This window comes from Petromyzon marinus, chromosome 5, assembly GCF_048934315.1.
Source record: "Petromyzon marinus isolate PM22_M1 ecotype Great Lakes invasive population chromosome 5, UKy_Petmar_22M1.pri1.0, whole genome shotgun sequence".
NCBI lineage: Eukaryota > Metazoa > Chordata > Hyperoartia > Petromyzontiformes > Petromyzontidae > Petromyzon > Petromyzon marinus.
In genome coordinates this window covers 14,945,689-14,973,387 of record NC_133671.1, presented here as the reverse complement: position 1 = coordinate 14,973,387, position 27,699 = coordinate 14,945,689, and the positions used below count along the sequence as shown (strand labels likewise).

Below are 27,699 nucleotides of genomic sequence, written 5' to 3'. Positions count from 1 at the left end.
CTAGGGGTTTTTTTTGCTTGGAGCTTTGAGATAACCCCGCAGTGATTAGGTAAACACCCTTTTGATGGTGCTTTCCCTGTAGACTTCACTTTGAACTTAATCTTTTAAGAGGTGTAAGAGTTAACCTTTTTGATCCTTCCATCTCTTTATAGCCAGCTCCTGCAATACTAGTGGGCACATGAACATGATGTAAACATTTGTGTCTGCACATTAATTCACATGATCTAAAAATTTTTTACTCCATTTTAAAATTTGCTACAACTTTATCATACAAAGTCGGGCTACTTTACTTGTACGGATGCCCTTGAAACCACGTTCAATCTTTGTCGTTTTTTTATTAAACGATCATCACATTTTTTTTATCGATCTTAAATAATTGTACCCATTTCAAATTCTCACTGATTTAAATTGTGGAATATACATTTAAATCGGTAAGTGTCATTATTGTATATTTTAGTTTCTTTTACATGTGGAGTAAGTTGTATCCCTACACAAGTTGACTACGTCAAAAATTCCACAACACTTTTTCACGAGAAGGATATTGAACGATGCTCTCGTAACCCAACTTGCCCCCTAAGATTGGCCGCAACGTCTCTCCGAGTTCCCCATCCTAGAGTGCATTAACTCCTCCTTGCAAAGAACTCGTTGCGTAAATCCTTACACGTGCATGTTTGTGCTTTTGTGAATTTCAGCCTGAGCGAGAGCTTCTTTACGGTGAAAGGAGCAGCACTCTTTCTACCGCGTGGAAATGGAACTACATCACCACGAGCAAGTCACCGGCGAAGCAAACATGCAGGTAATGGAGACAAAAAAAAAACTACAGTCGACCAACTTTAACCGATGCTGTACAGAATTAATAATCTCAATCAGTCTGTTCCCCCCCCGCCCCCATTTTAAATAATCCAAACGTATAAAACTAATTTTAAGATAAAATCGAGGCACGTTTATTATTTTGTAAGTACACCCCGTGAAAATAATACGCGGAAAGGGTGGACGTATTAGCCATCTCAGATTTTGCTCACAACATAATCACAACCAATGTTGACGAACTACGTGTACATTTGAGGCACAAAACACTTGGCAAAGAATGCAAATAATTGCGGATAAAGATTGAGGAGCGAAACTTAAAGTCACGTACAGTTAGTTGGCTGTGGAAGAGAACATAATTGTTGAAAGGAAACCACATCAGAGCACGTATATCTAGGGCAATTACTGTAAGTTGACAAGTTAAAATGGTGAAATCAAGAGTCGAGCGAGAAGACGTTGGAGCACTTTTTAAAAGAATAAATATTCGACAATAAAAAGCGGCGTACCAAATGTCCTTAAAGAAGAACGTTTTCGGTCAGTTGACATTACGTGCCATAATGTGTGGATTGAAACCGTGTAATCTGACAAAGAACATGGAACAAAAGCTGAAACATACTCAAACAATCTTGGAGAGATGCACGCTGGGTGTTGCAATGAGAGGCAGAAAGAGTTGACACGTGGCTCAGAGGACAAATCACAAAGTAGGAACACCTTGACTTTAGAAGCGTGAAGTGGGCTTGAGCCGGACATTGCTTAAAGGCATGATAGCAGATGCACAAGACTGATGACAGAATGGCAGTTTTAAGGAGTGAGCATGCCCAAACAGGATGGTCACCACGGACATAGTGCAATGAGATCAGCTTGTGTCACTTGCGATATGGATTCTACCATTACGGCAACGTTGGAAAGGCTTTCATCCAGCGGTGGACACAAGAAGGCTGATGGCAACTTGTGAAAGTGTAATCTTATTGTTGTCAAGAGCCCGACTGAAAAACTTTTCGAAGTACAGCATGTTGGAATGTTTTCCATACTCTTTGTCTTAGTGCACGAAAATAATCCTCAGTATAATTGTACATGCTGTGATTATGAAGAAGCTAACTTAAAGGGGGGGGGGGGTGGGTGAGTTGTAAAAGAGCTGACTCCAGCACCATTTTCATACCTCCTGTGCGTTTGTGTTTTGTATAATAGCAGTCGAACATTCAACTCTGGGACACACTTGACACAACAGGTTCTTTTTTGTTCCCTTTCCTTTCATTAATGAACAAGCGGAGAAAAGATCACATCTGGCCTGTGTAACCTGCTAAATCGTAAGAACCCTCTACACTTTAATAATGATCCTTTATACGCATTGAAGCTCATGTCCAGGCCACAAAAGGTTGCCTCTAATACTTGCATAAGCAATAGATGAGAAATAACGCAGAGTGCCTTTGCTTGGCAGGCTGGGGTCTGTGCGGGTATTTCACTGTGGTACTTGAGCTCTTCAGGACTGATTTTTTTTTTTTTGCGCCAGCCTTGCTTGTAAACAACCCCCGGCTGATCACTGACAATTCCCTGATCGGGCCACGTGTGCCGCAAGTCACACGGGTTTAGAGTTGAGAGGGAAAACAAAAATCTGCTTCCGCTGAACATACTACCCAACTTTGTTTGTTAAGTATCTCTAGTGTTGCCCTTTTTTGTCAGTTTGTAATTGTAAAGTTATTTATTAACATGCAGTTGCCCGCATATTGAGCATACTTACAAAATTAATATTGGAAGTTAGTAGCGTTGAAATAGTGTTTTAAAAGGCGTTGTATGAAGTTTAAAACGTGTCTGTCGTTGTTAGGAGTAAAAATGTGGGTAGCGCAGAACGTGGTGTGTGGTTAAAATGCCTTATGTTCAAGGTGTTATAGGGATTGGGTTACATGTGTATTCATTGCTACCATGTTTAATACCTCCTTTTACACGTTATAGGATCTAATAATTTCACTAAAATGTTGGTTAACTTTTAAAAATGATATTTAATCTGTTAACACACAGAGTTGGTAACGTAACAAGTATTATTATATAAAACATTTTTTAAAATAATTTAATGGGACAAATGCTTATTATTGTTATTTGTCATGAATTTACATGCTTATCTAGAACAAATATTCATGTAAACAATATTTTTTTATAAACATTTTTCATTTAAAATGTGTAACTTGAAAGTTTGGTCCAGTTTAAATTTTCATGACAAAGTATGTAATTTTCTTTAAATTATTAAACCATGATTTTGAAGGTTGGTATGGTATGTACATACGGTACAACGCGCGCATGTATCAATGTTCTTGAATAAGTATTTATTCTGCTATCGAATCAAAAACGATCTTAACCTTACAATGTTTAATATCCTTAATGAAGAGTACACGAACTTCCGTGGATTCTTGCATAATTGGGCACGCGTTTTAATAAATGTTGTCTGTCTTTAAATATAATTTGAATAATCTCAAACGTGAAAGGTGCTGAAAAGTTTCGGCTGCCCGCCACTTACCTCATTATAAAATAATAAACGTTTGTATGAAATTAACTTGGTGAATAGATTAAGTAATATGTACTGTTAATTTTATATTTAGGCTTTCATGACCAATTTCACGATTCATAATTGGGATTATTTTTGGTTAGGTCGTACAAAAAAACAGTTATCAGTCGTGTAATGTTAAATGCAATAATTTAATTGCTGCGTGTTTTTTTTTAAAGGTTTGGTGGCTGTGTACTGTTCTTTTTTTTATGCAAGTAGCCCTGAAGTACTTTCGTTGCTTATTGTTGCGTGAAATCCGCCCCTTTTCCACCCACAATTATTTATTTTTCACCCGTGATTAAATGTGCTCGGGATTAATTTGAAGTGACTCTTTTCTTTGCAAGGGGAACAAAGAATGCTCATTGGCTTCATCCTTGCACGGGATCTGTTCACTGGGGCGTAATGTTAAAATAATGGTGTTTGGAAATGTGTTCTCTTGCGCTGTACTGAAGTTGAAACACAACATTGACGGATTGTATTTATATTACTCTGTTGGCTATCTGCAGTATTTGCTCGTACCATCTGTGCCTCGCGTTGTGTTGTTAAAGACCAGCTTTTATCTACCTCGCTGCGCTTACGCGTTGATCAAATATGTAAATGACGAGAAAGACCCCCATCAGGACAGAATAATTATTGCAGGCTGGAAAAGCATACATTTCAAATAAGACGGCAGCGTGCAGAAAGCACACGGCAATGTGTGCATATGCATAAACACCCCATCAGCATTTCCCGTAGAAGTGCATTGTGGTCCCCTGGTCTGAAATCGCCATCAGAATATCATTAAAGAAAATGTGACCGGCTGACAGCAAGCCGCGCTGCAGGCAAAGGCAACTATGGACTGGTTTAGTTCTAATTTGGACTCATCACAAGAGTATAAGCCACCAGCATTTTGGCAGCATTGGAATGAGGTGCTGCACCTTTACGTACCCCGTACCTACACTTAACATTTCTAGATGGCTCCGATAAGTGTCTTGTTTTAAAAGTTCAAGCTAGAGACTGAATAACAGACTTTGTTGAGTGCGGGGAAGTGTAGTTAACATCGCGTGGAGTATTTTGAACGCTGGCATCTTTGCAGAAATGTGGTGTTTTGGAAAGAAGACGTATTGAGGAAGAGGAAATGGGGGGGGGTGGGGGCGAGTTGTGACGGGTGAGGGCGACGGGACGTCGAGACACATCTGCTGTGGAAACAATTGAATCCAAACCACGAATGTTTCTCAAAAACTGGATTATTTTACCTGCACTGTACGCCACGTCTATACACACGCATGCAGGGTGTGTTTAACCACCCTAGTCTCGATAAACTTTCAGTGTTTCAAGCCTTAGCAAACCCTGCAAGACGATGTTTATGCAATTACCTCAACTTTAAATGTATATTTTATAACAACAGTCGCGTGCAACTTTGTACTGAGAACTCTTGCCACGATTTCCATCACAGCCTCCATCCACCCAGGTGTGGTCACAGTTTTGTCACACCACTCTGCAGCATCTTCACAGCAGACGCCGCCGCATATGGTCTCACCCAAGACTACTCCTCCTCTCTCCGACTCTCAAAGCTTAAACATCTGCTCACAGTTGCTCGAGAACAGATGACGATCACGGTAACGCGGGCTTTCAGATGCGCCTCTGCGGCCGTCTGGAACGCTCTTCCTTTAAATATTAGGAAGCCACCGGAGCTATCCGCTTTTAATTCTAGATTGCACACTCGTTTTTTAGAACTGCTTTTTGTGTTTAGTTTGTTGTCCTTTGCCCCCGCACCTTCGATTAGCACGGTTGGCTACATACAAAGAAAATAAATTAAATAATAGAATACGACGTTTTGATTGCAACACAAGCAATCGGGTGGAACTAAATTTGAGAGAGGGACAAAACACACACACGGAGACACACAGACACACACAAGCAGAGAGAGACAACACAGAGACACACCTAATGACGGTTGCTTGTGTTGCAATCGAAACGTCGTATTCTATTATTTAATTATTTTTCTTGCTACGTTACTTTACCGAAAGAACCAAAGAGTAATTCCTGCAGTCACGAAAGCTTCAAATCAAGTTTGGCTACATACAGTGCGAATAAGTTCTACATACAAACGCATAACCCCCCCCCCCACTCCCTTCATCACCCCTCACGTTGTCGCGTCAAGCTGTAACAACTTAATCATTAATTCCTGATTAACGTATCTCTCAGATATGTTGAGTCCTTTGCCAACATAGTGGCTATATGGAAGCGCCCTCCCCCCCCCATGTATTAGGGTTGTTTCTGATCCTACTTCACATTTCATCTGTGCAAGTTGGTGGAGGAGGCACCCAGGCCAGTTCAGATATCCCCACGCCACTGCTCTTAGCCGTTGCAGGGGAATTGAACTTCCGTGGTCGGGCTTGTAGTGCAGTGCGCTAATTCATGAGCTACTTTTCCACCCTTCAGCCAATTAATCCATTTCCAATGGCCATTGTGTCTCCGTGTTTGCCAGAATGCTCAGACAGGCCTTTTAGCCAGAATGTGATGTCCCCAAGATTACCCAGATTTACATGAGGGTGTTAGGAGTTGATTAACCAACTTAATTGAGGAGCTGATTCTGAATTCCCAAGTTGGCATTCCTCTGTGTTACAAAAAAGTGTTTTTCTTTTTGAAAATCAATGTGGTCAGTTCGCTATACACTGGGGCGTAGGAGAGGCTTGCTTTGAGTGCTCGAACATTGCAGAGGTCATCTGAAGTGATCTACGTGTAACGGTTATGACAATACGTTATTGTTCGATATGCATAGGTATTTGTCATTTTAGACCAAATCCAAATTTGTTTTTTTACATTTATTACACCTTACCGATCATATAGTATCACCTCCGTAGTTGATTAGCGGAGAGCTCTGTGTGAGTTTGTGTGAGTGGGGAGCGGTGGCGTAGTGGTTAGAGGGCGCGTGGCTACGAACCTGGGTTTGAGTCCCACTCACGGTCGACACCAATGAGGGTTATCTGAACGGTCCCTTGGCTTCCTCTGGGCCGACTTGGCCTCAAAATTATTACACGGTGTGGTGTGTAAGCATCGCTACTGGGGAGACAAAGGCGGCCGGGCGTGGCGTTGACCACCCCTTGGTGCGCCGTGCCGGCCTTCGTAGGAGCTCGCTCACAGCACTCGCCCCAACCAGTCTGTTGCAGGCTTTACGGGGAGATCGTTGTTGTGTGACTGGCACCAGCCTTCATCAAAACAGGGGAGTGCTTCATAGTTGCCGTCTCTGTCTTCACGTGATGCGCAGAGGGTCATGGGGGGTGGCTTGCGGAGTGGGCTGCCTGGGTATGGGGGGGGGGTGGTCAGCAGCTTGGTTTGTTTGTGTTTTGTTACTGGCTGAAACGGCACTTGCGTTCAACTCCTCCCATTCATGGAATCGTGACATCACGTGTTGCCGAGCTCGTATAAAAGAGATGGACAGGAAGGCGGGGGTGGTAGTGAAGAGAATGCCCGTTGTGTTAGAGCTCTTCGTAGGTCTATTAGATGATACTTTAAGCCACGTGCTGAATCGGTGGATTATAAGAGTAGTTTGTTAATTGTGATTATTTTAGTACTCTGGACAAGCGTTACGTTTATTCACACGCAGACAGCAGAAATTGCTTGCTATTAATCGGGGTGCTTGCATTGAGTGCTGGTGGTGGCGAGGTTGTCGCTGCAGTTAAAATTAAAAAAAAATGTCTTCAGCATTTTTTTGGATATGATGAAGGGAAAAAAACCTCAGTTTAGTGACGATTTATACTCGTTCGACCGATGTTTAGCAAGTTTTCCTGCTGCTTGGAATAGTTTACTGTAAACAATGGTCTTGTACAGCGAATGTATGGGGGAGGTATGCATGTTAGTGGCAAAGTCACATGAGTGGATTGCCCAGGAATGGACTCCCAAAAGGCGAAAAATCTCAAGTAAGGCTCTGGAACGTTTGTTTTATCTTATTGCATTTTTTGTTTGTTTAAAAATTCATGGGTGATGTTTTTCACTAAAAGAATGTTATTCGTTTTCTCAATACGTTTGATTATTTTCAAGTCGTCAGATTTAGCACGTGTCAGGAATTATTTTTTAAATGACAAATATGGTCTTAGTAAGGTGTGTTTGTGTGTATATATGTGTTTTATTATGTGCACCTTAGCCTGGCAAAAGCTCCATGGTCACGTCACCGACACTTAGTGGCGAATCGTGGTGCTTGTGTTAGCATCGCAGTTCCTATGATCACTGTTACATTGTTTTTATAGCTTTATTTTGGTGATTTTGAAAACGTTTTGGTTTAGCCATGTTTGTTTGTTGAAGTACATAGCCTGATAACTTAAATCTAAATTGTATTATGGTTGTTATTGTTTGACTTGCATCCCACTAGGATTTTTTGCACACTGCGTTGAAATACGGTGTTTTTTCCTGAAGACTTTGCAGATTTTTCCTGGATTTTTCTGTTGCGCGTAGTCACTTTAAGATGTTTCTTGTTCATGTTTGTGTTTGTTGCGGTTGCACCCGAGTCAAGAGCCGCATGGCTCACATGGTTATACCTAATAAATGAAACTGAAGCATGTTAAAGGATTATTAGATTGTAGATACCCAGTTTTGTTTCTATGTTTAGTCATCTAAGTGTGCACCGTTTTCACTGCCCTACTCAGTGTAGCAAAGATGACCAGACAAAAAAACGTTTTGTTGTCAATGGCTTTTCAACCTGCTTTTCTCTTTCAGGTGATTTGCAGCAACATCTGCAGGCCATGCTCAACATCCTTCGGGCAGAGGATAACATCAAACTTGTAAGAACACAGATCACATCGGCTTTAACCTGAATGTAATCGGTACAGTAACACCCCGATTTACGTCTCCCCATTTTACGCCGTTTCGCAAATACAGTACGTTGTCACTTTATTAATACTCCTTCCCGATTTGCGTCGCCGCAAACCACTTATGTTGCTGACAGCATCCATCCATCCTTTCTCGTATCAGTCGCCTCCTCCTACCCTATAAATTACTCTGATTTATGTCGTTTCGGTATACGTCGCTGCATCGTTCAGGAAAGCGTCCACCACGTAAACCGGGGTATTATTGTTTTTTTTTTAAATATGCAGTTCTGCATGTACTATCTCACTTACTACAGTGTGAAATGCTACACCGCTGTTGTGAACATATGTTTTCTGGATTGTGTTTCTCTCATATTGTTTTTCCTGTTTATTATTGATGTATTTTTAATTAAACGCTTTTCACACATTCAAGTGACATCAGTCACTCAGGATATGGGAATAACAATGTGGCATTCTCACTTTTATTAATGCTTGTAGGCATGATAAATACTGTATTGACAAAGTTTACCTTTTGTCAATTATCATCAGGTTGTCTAACCTTTCTACTTTAAATAAGAAAACACATCCAATAATTATTAAAAGTTTTGCAGTGTGTTCCTCTAATTTTGAGCCATAGTAGGCCTTGGTTTTGAAGGTAACATAATAATATGCCCAATTTATTTCCCTGTACCCCCTTGTAAAGACGCACGCATGGACACGTCCTTAGTACGGTATAAAAGCCTGCCCACAACAAGCCAGTCATGGGTTTTTTTTACCATACCTCTCGCTGGTTCAGTGCCGGTTGATAAAGTAGATAGTTGTGGAGGTGTGTGGGGGGGCAGGGTTATAGGCCGGTTCATATATCTCATCACCACTGATGTTAGCTATGGCCAGGAATTAAACTTAGGTTTTTGGGCTCATAGCACAGTTTGTATGCCACTGTCCTACCAATCCACACCAGTGTACGATTATTATGGTTAACCTTTACACGATGACTCATTTTTTCTTTACAAAGGCAGATTAACTTATTGCACAACGCACACATTTCATGTTTTGAAATATCGTAAACCTTTGCTATGATGAGTAATTCAGTTTTGGAAGTTCTATTTTTTATATATACAGGAGCTTTTATTATTATTATTAGTATACTTGGTCTACCCAGGAAAGCCTCGTGAGTCTCCAGACTATTATTCAGGAGGCTCTCGGCTGAAATATATTCCAACTACTATATTGCCACTCGTACAGTCACAGATTTGAATAAATACTGCCCTATCTGGAACGTAGATATTGTTCAAAGCATAGCACATTCAGTCAGCACGGAAGACATTGATAGCTAATTATATTATAGAAAATGAATCGGTACTTAGTGCTTGGTCAGAGTGCTTATAAATGGTTTGGTGCATAAGCGCCAGCATACACGTTGCTGTGCGTTAAGCACTCGGGCAATGTACATTGGCATTCTCACGTAGACAGAGATTCTTAGTGACGCTGCTGCCCGGAGCCTGTGGATCCCTTATCACCACACACTCCGTATGATGCAATGCATTCTGCTTTGTGGTGGGGGGAGACATCTTTCAACAAAATCTCAACACCAGCATCGATGAGCTACATCACCCAGGTTATATTTCACTCGTACAGCACTGTGTGTTTTGAAATCATGCTAGTTACAGGAAGAAAAAAAAGCACAACATGGCGAGGTATTTGACTTGTTTATTTTTTCATGAAACAAAATAGAGGAAGAAATGACATCCATCACTTGAGACGTAGCTTGCAGATAAGTTTGTTTTGTTACGCCCCTTTTGCTGAAGTGATCATAACAATTTTTTTTTGGCGTCGGCGTGAATCAGTGCACCCATGCATTCAACACGTTTGAAAGTAAAGGCACACAAGGTTGGCCGATGATGCCAAGTGTAGATGCTTAACTGGTGAAGACACACTGGAGACTGGGTAGCATGGTGAGTCTACCGCAGCAATGTCAAGATAAAGCCCATGTTATGTGGGTAACATGAATTAATGCCCTTCCAGAAAACCCTGTCACTTTGTCAGTTAATGTGTCCATTGCAGTGGGCTCCTGTTACAGCACTTTCCCTACATTTCCCCATACTGTGGTTGCATAGGTTGTTCTCACTCTTTGCCTACCCCATTGTCATTGTAGGCAGTGCGGCTGGAGAGTGGCTATCCCCAACGGACGCGCTACATGGTGGTGGTTTATACCAACGGAAGACAGGACACGGAGGAGAGCATTGTGCTCGGCATGGATTTCCCTAGCCGCGAAAGGTACCAGCATCCAAAACTCTAGCCTTGCCAATGTTGCTGCGTGTGTTTGGAATTCTTTCTGACTGTCCCTGTAACGGTTAAAAGTTGGGTCACGTGTATCCTAAGCCCATGGAGAGGAATGGCATGATGCAGAGTCTTGGGGAGGAAAATGCGACAGATATTAGTTTAATGTGTTCGCTGTTAAAAATTGTATGTCAAGTAAACAAATCATGCGATGTTTTTCTTATTCAGCTTGTCAAGTACTCTAAAATTAAACAGTTTTAAATCGGATTTAATTATCCCCTTCTATTAGCACAATAGTGTCATCTTGTTAGAACCTAATTCATCTTTTAAAAATACTTATTTTCTGGCTTAAAGATGAGTATGTCTGAAGTAAATGTTTTTACTTCGGCTTAAAAAGGGCTATTAATTTTCTTTATCAATGTGGTGCATGAGATGCTAGAATGGTATGGCTGTTGTTGCTTTACAAGAGATGCAATGGCTCAATTGTTTTGAAATATTGTTCTGAATGAAAACAATCACAGGTTTATTGATTTTTTGTTTGTTTTTTCTCTCTCACCCAGCAACACGTGTACGATTGGGTTGGTCTTACCACTATGGAGTGACACAAAAATTCACCTCGATGGCGATGGGTACGTCTCCTCTTTTTTGACAACTGCGCAGTTATATTTTATAATCGTTTGGTTGATAATGACACTTGTTTTACTTCAAGCACTGCGCATGGCCAGAACTTGTTGCTGTTATGTTTTGTAGTGTTATAAAATATACAGGTGAATGATCGCTTCCAGGTTGGCAGAACTGTATACGTTGTGCTGCTCACGGGCTGCATGATGGAAGTGATGTCACATTGTGGCCTTTCACAACAGCGGAGTGACTGGGAATCTTGTTACAGCTTGCTTTTTATCATGGTAGTTGGTTTGTAATATTTGTTTTCTTATTCTGTTCTGCAGTGGCTTCAGTGTAACAACAGTGAATCGGACACATATATTCAAGCCTGTCTCCGTGCAAGCCATGTGGTAAGTTAGTATTTTATTGTTATGTTATTTATTGGTTTTAAAAGTAAGTCTAATTCATATAAATTGCACGAGTATAGATTTTATTTGTGTACTTTTTAGCCAGGTTTGTGATCATGATAGCGTTCTAAGAATTGTCCATTATTTCAGTAAGTCGACTGCACTGATGTGATTTTCGACGATACTAAAATAAAATAACATTCTGTGTTGTGTACGTCTTTTAGGTCCGCACTCCAGTGTCTGCACAAGACATGTGAGATGGCACGGATAAATAACTATTACCCTGGGAGCCTGTTCCTTACATGGGTTGGTTATTATGAAAGTCGAATCAACTCTGAGCAGAGCTGCGTGTATGAATGGAACGCCATGCATGATCTGCAGTCCATGCGCTCCGATTCTCCTGTACTTTTCACTGACCAGTAAGTTCAGACAGTATGCACACAGTTAATCTTTAGATGACTATCACACCAATGAGAAATGTACTTCAGAGCAACTGATACTTTGATTCTGTGCAAGGGAGGAATGTTGTGGCACTTATCCTATGTTGACCAGTGTAGAATTGCACTTTTGGTCTTAAAGTTAGAATCTCATTGATATAATCTGAACAAGACGTTCAAGCAATATCTCGAGCAAAAGGACTAGCCAGATTTCTAGATTCGCATATGTCGCATTGTAAATTATTAACTTTTGTGGTTGCCGATGAGGCTGATGGTGTCCATATGTGAGTGAACGTAGACTTGCAAAGCCCCACAATGTAATGTTTATGGTGTCACAGGCCCACAGAGCGGGAAAGAACAGAGAAGCTGCTCCGAACGAAGCTGAGAGAAATAATGATGCAGAAAGATCTGGAGAACATTACGTCCAAGGAGGCGAGTAGAGTTATTTCCGAGCTCAGTTCCAAGCTTTAAAACTTCATGTGAACCTTATGGCGGTACCCCCGGGGTCCCGAATGAACGGAAGGATAAATCGGAATTTATTTTTGGCATACTCCGTCCCACGGCGCACATAAACGCCGCGACCCACTTGGCGCAGGTCATTCTGTTGTCGTTGTTGTTGTCGTCGTCCAAGCGCAGCGGCGAGGACAAATGCGCAGAAGAAACAAAACTTTGAAACTTCGATTGGCGCATCGTGTAGAGCTCGTCGAGAGGAATAGATTGCCGTATCGTTCGCCTTCAACAGACACAAAATGACGTCGCAACGCAGTTCATGCTAGAGCCGGGGGCTTATGGGACCCCGGGGTCCCGCCATAAGGTTCATATTATTGTATGTATGTATACTACTATGTTTTAGCTTTTTATCTGCATTGGCTTGAATAAATCCTCATGCATATACTTAATCAGAATCCATTACTTACAATTCATTTAAGCTTTTAACATATTGACATATTGGGATATTGAGATGCCAGTTTTCTTTATTAATGGTGGAATGAAGGTGATCAGTAGCTTTGCCATGCAAAAGGCACAACATGTAGTGGTCTTTTATTTGTGTTTCAAAATGAATTAACAGTACACTTTTGTAGAGCCTGATGAAATCTTTTTTTAATGTTAAAGGTAACCATCTTTTCATCTTTTTTTTCTTTAAATTTCATATTCCAGATCCGCACAGAGTTGGAGATGCTGATGAATTGCAACCTGAAGGAATACCGTGAATTCATTGACAATGAGATGATTGTGATTCTGGGACAAATGGACGGTGCATCGGAAATCTTTGACCACGTCTATCTGGTATGCCTTGTGTTCTGACGTGTGAGTGGGCCTTATGTAAAACGATCTCTCCCTCGCTCATCAAGTGCATGTCAGTCATAATAGCAGTTATAAACCCATACCTGATTATTTACTTGTGGTGTTAAAATGCATCTCAGTGTTTAAGAAATACTAAAATTCATATCCACACTTCACCATGCTGGTTAGTGCAGATTGATAAGATGGGGGAGGGTGGGGGGCGATCCCTGTCCAGTTTGGATGTCTTTCGTTACTCGTGTTAGCCATGGCCGGGAATCAAACTCAGGTCATCGGGTTCAAAGTGCAGTTTGCAATAACCACTGCGTTATTGCAGTGTCAACATTTTTTCATAAGTATTAAAATTTGTCCAGTTCAACACGTTTCCTAGTTGGCTATTGAGAGAATGGACATGTTGTGGCATCCCTTAAATCAGCAGTGGATTGACAAAGGGCTTAAAAGTATGTTCAATTGAATATATACTATAATGCCAAAATGATCACAAATATCATTGTCTTAAAATGATTCGTTTCGTCTGTTCAACTGTATACAAATAAAATGTTTCACTGCCTTGCTAATGAATAAACTTGATGAATCTTTGTAAAATTTGACTCTTTTCTCGGCACATGTTCAGTTTAACTGACTCTACACATCTGTCAAATACAACAACACACAACAGCAACGTTAAATGTGTAGCTCAAGATCTTAGGCTCAGACACTGCTAATACACTTGGGGGGCTGGTTTAACATTTTAGATTCTTACACACGAAACGAAGAAAAAACTGTTGGTTCGGGGATGGTAAAACAACAGTCGCCACACGTAGCATTTGGATGCCAGGAATCTTGTGCACTGAAGCATAATGATATTGATTGGTTTGTGCTGTTTCTTGCAGGGCTCAGAGTGGAATGCATCCAATTTGGAAGAGCTGCAAAGCAGAGGGTAAGCTCTGCTCAGTTTTTTTTTTAAGTTGTCCATTTTCCACCAGCACTAAATGTTAATGCTTTCATTGTGTTCTAAATTGAATGAGACATTACATATTCTTGGTTCCTTCGGTAAAGTCACCACGTAGAAGGGAAACAATAAAATAATAAAAATATAAAACAATAAAATTCTCACGACGTTTCGACTGCAACACAAGCAATCGAAACGTCGTGAGAATTTTATTGTTTTATATTTTTATTATTTTATTGTTTCCCTTCTACGTGGTGAGTTTACCGAAAGAACCAAGAATATGAATCCCTGCAGTCACGAAAGCTTTAAATCGAGACATTACATGTTGCGTGTGGCCCATTTTTGGTGTGTTTGTTGACGTAGTTACTACATTGAGTAAAATTGTTCGTTTAATGGTTTCTTGATTGCGATCCAAAATGAGTGCATTCTTGTTGTTACAGGGTGGGATACATCCTGAACGTTACTCGGGAGATTGACAATTTCTTCCCCGGTCTCTTCGTGTATCACAATATCCGAGTGTACGATGAAGAGGCTACCGACCTTTTGGCTTACTGGAACGACACTTACAAGTTCATTTCAAAGGCCAAGTGAGTTGTCTAGCATGCATGTTGTTGTGAAGAACGATTCTGTTTTTTTGCCAAATGTGTACACATCACGAATAGGCAGGAATCTTGTATGTGTAAATCTAATCTGCTGTTTATATGTGAATGTAGTTGGCAAATGTTCACTGATATAACTTGGTATACAAACACTATTTTGACGGATATTTAATACATTACATGGGTTGTAATCATTAACCCATAAAAAAGATATTTAACAAGGGGGTAGCAGTTAAATGATACAAATCCTTTTTATAATCCCTTTGCACTGCCTTATGTCTTTGCTCACACCATAAATGTTGTGTGTGGAGAGAAATCTCTTGCTTTTACTCACTCTTATTACGATCATGACCATGATTCCTGGTGTCAGGTCATATATATCTGTATGTGTGTGCGTGTGTCTACATTTTTCTGCATAAACAGAAAAAGCGGCTCAAAGTGCCTTGTGCACTGCAAGATGGGAGTGAGCCGCTCTGCTTCCACTGTCATCGCCTATGCCATGAAGGAGTACGGCTGGAGTCTGGACAAGGCGTTCAACTTTGTCAAAGAGAAGCGCAATGTTGCAAAGCCCAACGCGAGCTTCATGCGACAACTGGAGGAGTACCAGGGCATCCTTGATGCCAGGTGGGTAGCAGAACCATTGCTGCGTGAGTGTGATCCTCCAGGTTAGGGCCCCACACTGAGAGTGTTCCCTCTCCAAGTGGCCTCACCATGAAGACCACGATTGGATTGTCAGGGGCATGGTCAGGGGCTGCAAAAAACTCACGTGCTAAAAAGAACCATTGCCGCGAATCGTATCGGTCTAAATATACATCCTGTAATGAAGATGCGGTTAAGATTCACATCTATGCAAAGTGAATTGGCATTTACGAGTACAGACCCGGTTTTGTTCAAGTCTGATAATGTGAACGGACCATAGGTATTTCAGAATATCAAAGTATATGTATTGCATTTTACTAGCAATTCACTACCAAGTTATTGAATTAGAAATGGTACTTGAGTGTCTGTGACGTGTGTCAAGTTGTGACGCCAGATTTGAAAAGTAGATGTTGGTGTGTACCAAAAGGATACAACTATTAAGTTCATTGCTGATTGTTCCACCTTCCAAGATCGTATTAGCATGCGAGTTTTCAGCAACCACAATATGATATTCAGTGTTAAGTATTCAAGGCTTGTCATGTGCCCACATTTCATCTGCTTCAAAAAAGAGTACGCCATAGAAACAGTCATGTGAGTGTGTATTTTTAGTCAGGCATGGCAGTCTATATTTTGGTTTAGTGTTTACTCTTATGGCTGAGCATTGGTTATGAAATAATGAACTTTCAGGTGCATATGTGACCTTAATGTGATATTCAAAATTGGACAAATATTTAGTAAATATTAGTATTTATCCATGGTGTTTTAAAAATAAACATCGACACCAATGATGTTGACTTGTCAAATTTATATTTTAATGAATCATAACATCGCACAAAAAAAGTAAAATTCTTTATTCATTTAAGCTCTCGCAAATGAAGGTTAAAAACAATTTATATAGATTATCAAACTATAAATCCACGACGGTCTTATATAAAACAACAAACTACAAATCAGAAGAAGGGTCAGGCAAGGGTATACTCTTTCACCAAGGCTATTCTTAGAGAGTCTCGAAGCATTTTTCCAAAAACTGTTTTGGAGAATTGAAAGCATACAAATGAGGCTACCAACCTTGAATCAAATGGTGAAAGGGTGTTATCATTTTGGATTCTCTGACATAGTCATTATAACAACCAAATAGTACTAAATTACAGGCATGTTTAAATATCTTAACAAATTAGTATACAAAGTGGCAGTCAAGATAAATACACGCAAAATACATTTTCGGAACAGAAGGGTGCACGCAACTTGAAGCTCCAACGGAGTGGGAATATCTGCATGAATGTGTGAAGGTGGAACGGGATAATAGTGATGAACTAAAGAGGCGAATGAGGGCACGTTGAAGTACTTTTGAAGGATATTATATGGTCATGAAAAGGGAGCATACTGGAATTCTTTAGGAAGAACAATTTGTAAGTATGGAATACTGCTAGCTATGATACGTATCATAAACGAAATGGAACTTAAATCTGAAAAGTTACACAAAGGAGCACGGAGAGAATGATGCTGCGAATTGCGTGAGAGACAGAGCAATAATGTGGAACAAAGAACAAACGCAAATCAGAAACGTTATAATGACTTTTGATTTAAAGCTTTCGTGACTGCAGTGATTCATATTCTTGGTTCTTTCGGTGAAGTCACGTTGAAGGGAAACAATAAAATAATAAAAATATATCGTTTTATATATATTTTTGTTATAATGACTGTTGAGAAAAGTAATTGGGTGTTGGAAGGAACGCACACCTCAAAGGCTTTCATGGCCAATGGACAAGGCTGGTGACGTATAACGACAGCCAGTGGAGGGATCTGCCCGAGAGGATAACTGTCGAGGAGATGGAGCATTGAGATTATCTCACGTACGATGTAGGGAGGTCTTCATCATCCAGCAGTGGATAAACAATGGCAGATATGTAAACAGTCATTTAATATACACATTCGTGCTAAGAGCATCTCTTGCCCATTGCCATGTCATCATGCTGTGGACATGATTTGCGATCGTAATGGATTGTTGCCCATTATGATCTAAACATGAAAAACACTAGTTGTATACTGTAAATGGATTCTGGTATACAGCTTTTCCTTGTTTTGGTTTCTCAACTATATAATTTAAGTACAAATAATATTACTCGACTGTTGTGCAGTCTTAATTTGAGCTTTTATTCCAGGAACGTTTGTCTTACACATTAGTCTTGGGGACATATTCTCTTTTTCCATTGGTGTCATATGATGATGTTTACACTTGCCATACTGGGTATAACATTACCTCCTTGATTTTCTCAGAGATATAGTGGCTGACAGGACTTAATTATACACTCAAATTCCTTCTTAAATAATGAATTAAATTACATTTCTGTGGTTAGAGAATAAAAATACATTTAATCCCTTAGAATAGCGGGGAGTGTTTGTGCAGTGGTTAATGCACCGCACTGAACCTGGTAACCTGGCTTATTTCTGGCCACGGCTAACGTTCAACTGTGAGTGACATCAGAACTGGTGCTGGCTACCCCCACATCTCTTCATCAATGCGGTAAAGTATGGTCAAAACAACCCCCGTGACCCGAGATTATGGGAATGGCTTTTAGCGACCAGTGGGCTTGACAAAAAAGCTGTGAATTAATTAAGCAACAAATTCGGACAGACTAGATAAAGAGATGTAACTCTGGTTTCATCTTTGTTCAACTGAGTGTATTTAGGTTGGTGTTCTTGTTCCGTTGGTATTAAGTAACACTCTGCGTGTGCCTGCTGGCTTGTTTGTTATTGTTGTTGAAATGCTGTTTTAATTGGAACACGTTCCTCGAAACGCCACGAGCAACAATTTGTTGCTGCGCCTGCCATTTATTTTACCCTTCCAACACTTGATTAAATTACAAATTTTAAGGCAACCATGAGACTACTTATAGCTACACTTAGGAAATGTGCCAATCTGCCTGTCTATCCACGTACACTTCACATTGCATAACTTATCCAGCGATGATGATGGATTATTTCAGACAGCGAAGCAATACCATTACCGAGATCTGTGGATCTTTTGGGAAAGACTGGCAATGGTGGGGGGGGGGGGTACATTAGTGTTTAGAAAGGAGAAGCCATGCTGCATACCAGCAAGATTAGCACGTGTGTTAGAACACGAGCGTCTGGGTGTGAGTTATTGCGCCATGCGTACGCGTCTGTACGTGCGTTTGTGCGTGCACGCATGTCGGATAGGGTGGGAAAACCTTTAAAACAATTAACGATGTCTCGTTGGGCTGAGTTGCCATCGTCTTTTTTGTTGCTTTGTTATAGCATTAGGATTTTTCACGATATTCTCGGTCATATGAGCTTTGCGGTTGTTGAGTGACATTTGTACCATGCGAACACGTGTTCAGCAAAATCTGTGGACACCCATGTTTTCGGGGAAATAAATTCTTATTAAACAGAATGTAGAAAAACATTTTTACTATGCCATAAAACAAATTTGGTACATTTACAGGAAAAATGTCTTATAACAAATCTAAAGGCTGCATTTATACGCATTCGGTAACTATCCTGCAAACTCTGGTCATCCTCGCAGTGGCTTTTGGCTAACCATTTAAGAATGCTCTTCCGATATTAGAAATACACTGGAGCTATGCACTTTTAAATCTAAATTGAAAACTAATTTCTTTAGACCTTTTTGTGTTCAGTTTGTTGCCCTTCCCCCGCACCTCCAATTATCACAGTTGACTATGTACAGTGTGAAAGCAGTTCAACATGCACACATTAATTGAGCGTGCAATTATAAGCTCCGAAGAGATGACGTGCGGATGCGGTGTTGAGTTTTCATGTTGTTTTACTTTGCAGTAAGCAAAGACACAATAAGCTCTGGCGCTCGCACTCGGATAGCAACTTGAGTGAGCGTCTCATGAAGCCTGCTGGCGGGTTACAAGGATCCAAGCACCACATGGTACGTAGACCACGGCTCTCCTCCCATTTGTCCGCAGACCTCGCCTACACAGACGCGTTTTACGAGGGGCAATTTGTCCGATTACAACCTGTGTGATTTTGCTTTAGTTCTCAGCAAGCAAGTGCTGTTTTTTTTTTACTGTGTGCCTTTTTAACAATATATTTTTACGTTAATATTTTATTAGCTTTTAATATTAACTCATTTCAAATTTATAACACGTTAAATTATTCATTCTGCATTTCAAGGTAGTTTATATTGTCTCATGTCAAATGAATCCATGTTATTTTCTGTACGTGCGAACAGTTTTTTTTTTAATGCAATGTACACGTATCCTAAGCCATCGATTCTCACGCACAATTCAATGCAAGTATCTTGCACATAAGAATGGAAGCTTATTTATATGCCCTAGCACTTAAACCTTTTTAGGGGAATCATTTATAGAGAATTACCCTTACATTTACAGTGGCAGCAGCAAATTACTTTTCTACGCGGCTTCGCGTGAATAAGTGAAGTTTTATTGCAATGCTGCGTTTGTGTGCGGTATCACTTGCGTATTTGTCAAAATCAATTTGTTGATGCGATCGAACGTCGCCGTCGCTTTGCAGGCTGGGGGAACGGGCGCTCTCGGACACCGTTGCCCAGAGGAGCTGTCCCCATCGCACGAGGTGCAAACCACACGCTCGCGCTCGTTCACAAAGGAGAGCACGTTCTACCCGTTTGAGCTGGGGGACACGGGAATGACTGGCATCACCCGAGCAGGAGATGGTGAGGGTTTTTACCATTGCATTGTCAGCAACTCGGCTTTGCATAGGGGATTTTTTTTTTCTTCCCCATCGTTTTAAAATGTTTGCATAAGCAGATGTGCAATGTCTGTGTGTACTTTGAACTTATTTCGCACCGTACGTAGCCAACCGTGCTAATCGGAGGTGCGGTGGGGGGGGGGGCACAAACTAAACACAAAAAAAGCAGCCTGATTGTGTGGTTATTAAACAAGATTGAAGGTGCCTCATTCAAACAGTAGTACAACTCAACTATTGCCGGCCTATTTTTTGATACTAATCGTGAAATCACACAGGCATTGTGAAAATTAATATGAAGTCGCGTATCAGAGTGTGCACTTTCTTACTTTGCATATGTAGCAAAACATTGAATTGCGTTTTTACACTGTAGAACGACACGCACACATGTACGCGTACAACACACACATTGTCAAATGCAGTCATTTAAATTAATATTGCAAGTCAAAACGAAAGTCAACTGCTGCTGATATGCACTGAACATGCGTATTGCAATTTGGTCGTCACGTTTCGTTTTTTTTTTGCGTGTCCAGGTAACAACCGCTCGTGCCTGGACGAGCCCCAATTGTTCTGCTTGTCGAGCACCTCCAGCTGTGCAGCAGCCGCCGCCATGGCGTGGCCCACGGGGGGCGGCCTTGCTGTGTGGCCTAAGAGCCCCGACGAGGAGCAAGAGGATGCCGTCGCTGGCCATCAGCATTCCCAGCCTGAACCGTCGCCCCCGCCCATTGGTGGCGGCCCTACAGAGTTCACAAATGAAACGGGGGATCATGCCACGACTGTTGACGCAGAGGTGACCTCGACGAGCCATCACGAAGGCTTGACCGTGGCGGCGGCGGTGCCTCAGAGAGGCAGTGGAAGAGGCGCCGAGGAGGTGGTGTCTTCCGCCGCACAAAAGCAGCCTGGCCCTGCGGCGTCAACGTCCGCCGCTGGACATGCGGCGGTCCCCTTGCCAGAATCGCCTCCGCAGGCGTGCTTAACGACAAGCACCGAGGACAAGATAGACTTCTTCAGCGCCATGGAGAAATTCAAAGGTAACTTTTTTCGCTACAATTATGATCATTTTCAAATTTTAAGCGTTAACAATACGTGAAGTTGAAGCAGTAATATGCCACATTTATGTAATCACATTGAATACTTGACAATTGTTCACAGCGTGCACTTTTAATTAATACAACAGACCTTATAGTGGCCGTCATAGTAATAGAGGCGATCACAAAATATCCCGAAATACGCAAGGCCTTATCATCTCAGAAGCTAAGCGGAATGCAGCCTGGTGGATATTGCTTTGATCGGTGACCACCATGTGCAAAATGTATGGCATTGTGGACAGTAGAGAGCAGTGAAAACAATCCATTATAGTTCTGCACTCCTCACCTTCTTCAACCTGCGATGACCAGCATGGTAAAATGTGGCCAAAAATCCCATTTGACCCGCAAGGAGTTGGGAGGCCCTCATCCAGCAATGGATTGACAATTGCTTATACCTGTATATTATATTGAAGTATATTTATATGGCCATTCCCCTTGCTTTATACCTACAATGCAGGGGCGCCGCGGTGGCGAGATGTTAACTACCTTGCCTGGTAGGCAGGAGATTGTGGTATTGAACCCGACCCTCACGCCTGTATATTTGGAGTTTGCATGTGCTGCCCGTGGTCGTTTGGGTTTTTCTCCAGGTCCTCTGGGTTTTCCCTCCACATTTAGAAACAAGTGTTTAGCATAGTAGACTGCTATACATTTCCACATGATAAGCCACTTTGTTGAACTATCATTTGTGGCCATGCTGTTTATAAAACACAGTTATATAGCTCAGTGGGCCTTACCTGGTGCAATAAAAAAAACAGTTTAAGTTTAGGTGTTACTTGCTCTATACTTCGCCAGCCTGGATATTGGATACTGCTATAATACACACATTGGCCACTATGGTGTAAAGCTGAAGTTGAAAACTGTGCTGCTCTGGTCTTTTTTTTCTTGTCATAAATGAAGAGCTCTCCCAGGAGAATAAAGGCCGGGAGAGACTGATGTCCCGAAGCGAGGAGCCGGGCCCTGCCATACGTTCCACCGGAACTCGGCTTAGCGTCTCGGATGGAACGAGCGCCTCCACAGACAAGCGCAATAGTCAAGAGGTGGACGTGCACAACACCCAGGATGATGCTGCTCCCAATACCAGCAACAGCAGCAGTAACAGCAACAACAACAATAACAACAACAATAATAATAACAACAACAGTGACCTCAAGGTTAGACAATACCATAACATTGTTTGGCTTTGGTTTTGTTAATAGTAATTTGCTCCTAGATACATTTGTAGGCTTTGATTAAATGTACTTGCTCATAGCTTTGAATCACAATTGATGCTTGAGTGTTATTTATATGTTAGAAACTATTTCATTTTTCTTAATGTCCATTTATTTTATGCTATTTATTTGCTTTCGGTTCTCGTTGGTTTGTGTTCTTTGAATAATGTTTCCAAATAATAACCGATATTATTTTTGCCTATTGTTGCTCAGGAACTCGTGAAGATACTGAATCAGGCTGAAGTTCCTCCAGTTTCTGTCAAAGAAATTGTGACTGGAATGGAGTCCTCTTCGGCAGGATGGAGTCAAGGCAGTGCTGCTGAAGTAGCAGTCTCTTCCCCGATGCTCGTAGCTAGTTGTCCTAGGGAGGACGGCACTGTACCCAAAGGTGCAGTTCCCAATCTTCCTGAAATGGTGCGACCCATCACCGTGCCATCTCTAGGTCATTGCCGTAAAGGGTCATTAGGTCACGATTCCACGACGTCCTTCGGATTTGCTCAATGCTCGACAGGAGCGAGTGACATTTCTCAAATCGCCGAAGGGAGGTCGACTCAGTCCAGGTCGGACGCGCCTCACACTGAACGGGACCGAGACAAATCCTCCAGTGCCTTGGTGAACCTGAGAAGGTCGTCCAGCTTGCACACCGACCGTACCATGATGCACGGGACTGTGCGCCGTGCCACCAAGGAGCTGGAGGAGCGCTTTAAGGAGCACGAGCCCACGGCCAGCAGCCCGATTGTGGGAGCATCGCTCAGTCGCAAGAATTCCCAAAACGACGGAAAGATTGGCCGCGACTTAGTGTGGAAAAGCAGAAAGGGGGAAGAGCAAAGTGGTGAGGTGGAGGTTAAAGCCGCGACGACGCAGAGGAGTGTGCAAAGAAAGCAAGATTGGAGGGAAGATGAGCAACATAAAGACGATGTGCAAAGCCCCGATCTGGAACCGGATGCCACTAAGAGTGAAGATGTTGCTGTGGTAATGCTGCAAAAAGCACAAGAGGTTTGCCCATCTAAACTTAAAGGAGCAGAGCCCTTCAAAAGTCACGATCCTGTCTATGCCAAGCTGAGCGAAGTGAGCCCTCTTGTGTCCAACGTGGAACATTGCGAAGTGATCATTCCAGAAGAAGTTGTGGTCGACTCGCGGCACTGCGATGATACAAGTGATGTGGCGGCGCCACCTGCTGTCGAGAGGGCAGACGCACAACCCCCTCAGAGGACAATAGAAATCATTGAGTATACTCCTGCAGTCTTCAACCCTGCCATGAAACATGGCAAAGGCTCCAATGAGTCAAGCACTGTTGACAGTGAGTCGGACAATAAGGCCAGTATGGAAGTTGTGTTTGAAGAGAACCCAGATGGCAGTACCAGTTTATTACTTCCGTCACGGAGGCCATCCAAGCTTTACCATCAAGAGTCACTGGTGTTTCTTGAAGAAAAAGGCCTGGTGAAAAAGCACACGAAAGAGCTCAATGAAAAGCTGTCATCGCCGTCGAGTTCTGTCAGAGCGGCTCCGGTTGGTGATGAGGCAGCTTCTTCCACAGGCTTTGCGAGGCAGGGTGAGGAGCATGTTACTAACTTGGGTGAAGATCTCGCCGAGCATAATGCCGACTTGAGAACAGGGAGGGACATCGAAATTCCACCCAGATCAACCCCATTTTGCTTACTCTCCTTGTCTGTCGCTGTTAGGGATGCACCCACGTGTGAGCATCCGACGGCTTTCATAGTCCACGGGGTCACACACACCAGCACGGACACGGACACTGAAATTGACAGCAAAATTGAATCGGAAAAAGCGGCGGAGTGCAGGAATGTAACCGAAACGGACGTTGAAAATAAACACGGAATTTCCGTGAAGCCACTTGGCACCAGCGAAACTTTAGTGCACGATAAGAAATCCAGTAGCACACCTCGGCCAAACCTCCAGCTCTTCTCTCCCACGCCGTACATTGGCAGCAGCATAGATAGCCTGCAGATCGGTGTTAATGATACACTGTCCAGTGGCCGTGTCCGGCAGCAAGCCAAAGAGATTGAGTCGAAAAACCGTCAAGCTGGCTTGACCACCCCTTCTCGGATGAAACGTTCACACTCTCTGGCAAAGCTGGGTTCTTTCGGACTCTGCCAGGAAGACACGAATGACGAGGCCTCCTTGGATCCCGTGGAGCCAATGGAACTGAAGCGTGTCCTTTCAACAGAGAGGTCTGGGCAAAGAGAACCATCACAGGGAGAACGTTCGAGTGTGATTATTTGCTCAACCAAACCAATTGACATTCTGGCGCACGATGACGGTAATCGGTCACAGTTGCCTGTGTTGCAAACTCAGAGGGTTGAATCTTCAGCGGGAGATGATGCACACGGTTCACAGAGCATTGTGACTGCGGCAACTCAAGACGCGGGGTCCTCTGTGCAAAGACAGCAGCATGGCAGGACCCATCCGTTGCGACGCTTGAAAAAGACAAGTGAAAAAAAGCGCACCACTAACCCTCTCTACAACACTGTATGATGCCAACCGCGGACAGCATCCAGGGAACTTGAAGATATTAAGTCCACTCGATCAAATACTCACGAAGCCATCTTCTATGTTGGCAAGGCTGCCCTGATGCTTGAATATGAATCTAGAGCTAATTTACGTGTACACACACGCTTGGTGATAAACAGAGATTTTGGCTTCATATAAGTATCAGCTTAGTGTCTGTATGCAACCTGCTTGCATATGTGAGCCAAGACTGGAAGACCTAACCTTGAAAAGCTGCACTTGCAACATTATTGGGATGTGTGGTACTGTTGCTCATTCCCTAGTGTGTGTACAACAAGAGTTCAGTTTGAAGAGGGAAACAAACTGTTTTAAATATATAATTCTGATTCAGGGAGTGTGTTACTTTGTAATTTATTGAGAGCTTATCGGCGGTGTGAATTTTAATGGTGATTTGGTGAAATCCTGTGGAAATTTTCCTGTGGACTCGCAACGTATTTTTTTGCGTTGAGGCACTGGCTGATTTATCTGCTGAAACATTTATAAGTAAATGTGCATTTTATATAAAATTCTGTGTATATGGGTGTACGTGTGTGTATATATGTCAAGGGAACGTTTGCCTTTTGCACACATTGGGTGAGTTCTCCTGGCCATTAGTGTGGATGTTATATAACAAATCTCAGTGGATCATTTGTTGATTTGTTCTTTTTTAGTTTTGCACAGTCAGTTTGAACCCAGCCTAAAACAATGAAGGTGATGTCGCTGTTGGGGTGCTATACCATTTCTAGTTTATATGATAATTATTCTCATTGATATAATTATTGATAATTATGCTTATCGGTATACTCGGTAACCAGAGGAGGGGAAGGCCATGTGGAGGTGCTTTTCTTGTTGTCATTTAACCCACACATGAGAACCTATCACCTTAAAAATTGCCATTCGCTGCGTAAGTCCCAAAAGTACTTGCACGCAAATTGTAATTTAATATTGTAGCAGTTATTTTTTTATATATACACACCATTCAGCGATTGCTACCAAAAATGTAATCTCTTGTAAAGGTTTTTGTTATATAATTATAATCACTCCCAAGTTTCTAACAAGGATGCCCACCGCGCCCCCCCAAGTTGGAATATTTCTGAAGGTTTTGTGGCTTACTGTGATAGGTTGTCACTGAAGCGCGGACGCTATCTTGAGCGTCAATTATGTTGTTTTTTTACCATGATCAACCCAGTGGTTGTTGTTGTTTGCTCCCGTACCAGAACCCCCCCCCCCACAATTATGAAGGTAAACTCCACACAGTGAGATGGGTGGACACAATCATTCTACTTCACGTGTTTTTCTGGTCAATTGTTTACATTGTTTTTATCTTTTATGCAGACTGTACATGTGTATTTTATTTAGCTCCCAATTTGTGTGTGTGTTTTAGTTGTATCCAGCTGTACAGGTGATTAGGCGCAAAGACTGCTTGATGCACACTGCAACATGAGCCTCCGTTGTTGATTTTTGTTGGTGTGTGCTTAGTTCAAGAGGTGTAAATTATCCTGTATTTCAGAAGTAAAAAATTTTTTCTCGAGGCAAAAATACTTGCACAGGGGGATTTTGGAAACATCGGTGTTCCCCCCCCCACACATCCCCTGTGATGTTTGCTGGAGGTGACAATGAGCATTATTTTACTCTTATGTGGCTGTGAAAATGTGTATGGTAAGCTAGACAAAAAAAAGACAATTATTTGTATTTTTTATTTGAGCATTTTTTATGTTTGTGTCTTGTTTGAAGAAATAAATTTTGATAAAGTGTACTGAAATTTTCACCTCGTTTCTTTTGTAATTTGGAATACAACTCGCGTAACATTGGCTTGTTTCCCAATGTCAATGCAGTGTTATTTGTGAATCCAGTCGCTGCGAATAAGCACATTTTGTTTAGCATCGGTTTTCAAATTTCAACAATTTGGATCCAAATATTACCATAAGCATTGTCAAAATGGTACCTTGAAATTGCAATTCAATCTTTGATGTGGATATTGAATTTTGAACTTTGGCAAAAGTGTACAAATGTATATTCAATTGTATACATCCTGGTACAACAGACTTGGGAGAGAGTTATTATTCATCAGCAGTTACGATGTAGAAATTACCACCAAAATGTTGAAAAGCAAGTGGCATTAAACAATGATTTGTAAGGAATAAATCACGACGTTTCGGGCGCAACACAAGCGTCCGTCATAAGGTGGGAAAGCATGATGACGGACGCTTGTGCTGCGCCCGGAACGTCGTGATTTATTTTATTTTCTACCTACGTGACTTTACCGAAAGAACCAAAGAGTATGGATTCCTGCAGTCACGAAAGCTTTAAATCAAGATTGATTTGTAAGGAAGTCAACGATTTGTAAGGGAGACATTTAAACCGTAGCTGAAAACGACTGTACACAGTATGGGCACATTCGAAATACACAAACTGCAAGTCTTGGCTAGATGGCCCATGCTTGCAGAAAGGCATCCACTAGAGGGAGGACAAGGGACGGCTCGAAAGGGCCTTTTTGTCGAACTTTTCCAACCTTGCTCCACTCACGTCACCTGCCGATCGAGTGGTGAACGCATTTGTACTGATGGGTGGGCAGAGGTGGGAGGGCTTTAAGAAACCTCAGATATTGATGCAAGTCCAGTGTGAAAACCATCACACTCCATGGAAGTGACGTCACCTGCTCGCGTATTAATGAGGGGGGGGGGGTGACCATGTGGAGGACGTCACCTGCTCATGAATATTAATGAAGGCTGGTCGATGGAGTGTCGTCACGAGCGTTAAGGACAAACATTCCTGAGTGATTATAGTCGGTATTATCTTTGCGTATTATTTACAAAGTTCAGGACAGGTGTGCATTGCATTTGTAGCACAGGAA

General features: G+C 41.9%; 1 protein-coding gene across 4 annotated transcripts in view; it reads left to right on the top strand.

Moving 5' to 3' along the window:
- LOC116939112 (protein phosphatase Slingshot homolog 2-like) overlaps positions 1-25,164 on the top strand; it is a 59,278-nt gene extending 34,114 nt beyond the window's left edge. For 3 of the 4 annotated variants that reach the window (XM_032947072.2, XM_032947070.2, XM_032947073.2), the window contains 16 exons: positions 693-796; positions 8,039-8,103; positions 10,283-10,404; positions 10,968-11,036; positions 11,355-11,420; positions 11,642-11,836; positions 12,193-12,286; positions 13,013-13,141; positions 14,029-14,075; positions 14,528-14,674; positions 15,110-15,310; positions 19,142-19,244; positions 19,850-20,009; positions 20,575-21,072; positions 22,027-22,280; positions 22,551-25,164. In XM_032947072.2, the coding sequence (XP_032802963.1) occupies positions 693-796; positions 8,039-8,103; positions 10,283-10,404; positions 10,968-11,036; positions 11,355-11,420; positions 11,642-11,836; positions 12,193-12,286; positions 13,013-13,141; positions 14,029-14,075; positions 14,528-14,674; positions 15,110-15,310; positions 19,142-19,244; positions 19,850-20,009; positions 20,575-21,072; positions 22,027-22,280; positions 22,551-24,833 (4,537 nt within the window). In that variant the 3' untranslated portion in view covers positions 24,834-25,164. Of the gene's footprint in view, positions 1-692; positions 797-6,630; positions 7,246-8,038; positions 8,104-10,282; positions 10,405-10,967; positions 11,037-11,354; positions 11,421-11,641; positions 11,837-12,192; positions 12,287-13,012; positions 13,142-14,028; positions 14,076-14,527; positions 14,675-15,109; positions 15,311-19,141; positions 19,245-19,849; positions 20,010-20,574; positions 21,073-22,026; positions 22,281-22,550 lie in introns of those variants that run through there. The other variant, XM_032947074.2, reaches the window with a different exon arrangement.
- The last annotated feature ends 2,535 nt before the right edge of the window (positions 25,165-27,699 follow it).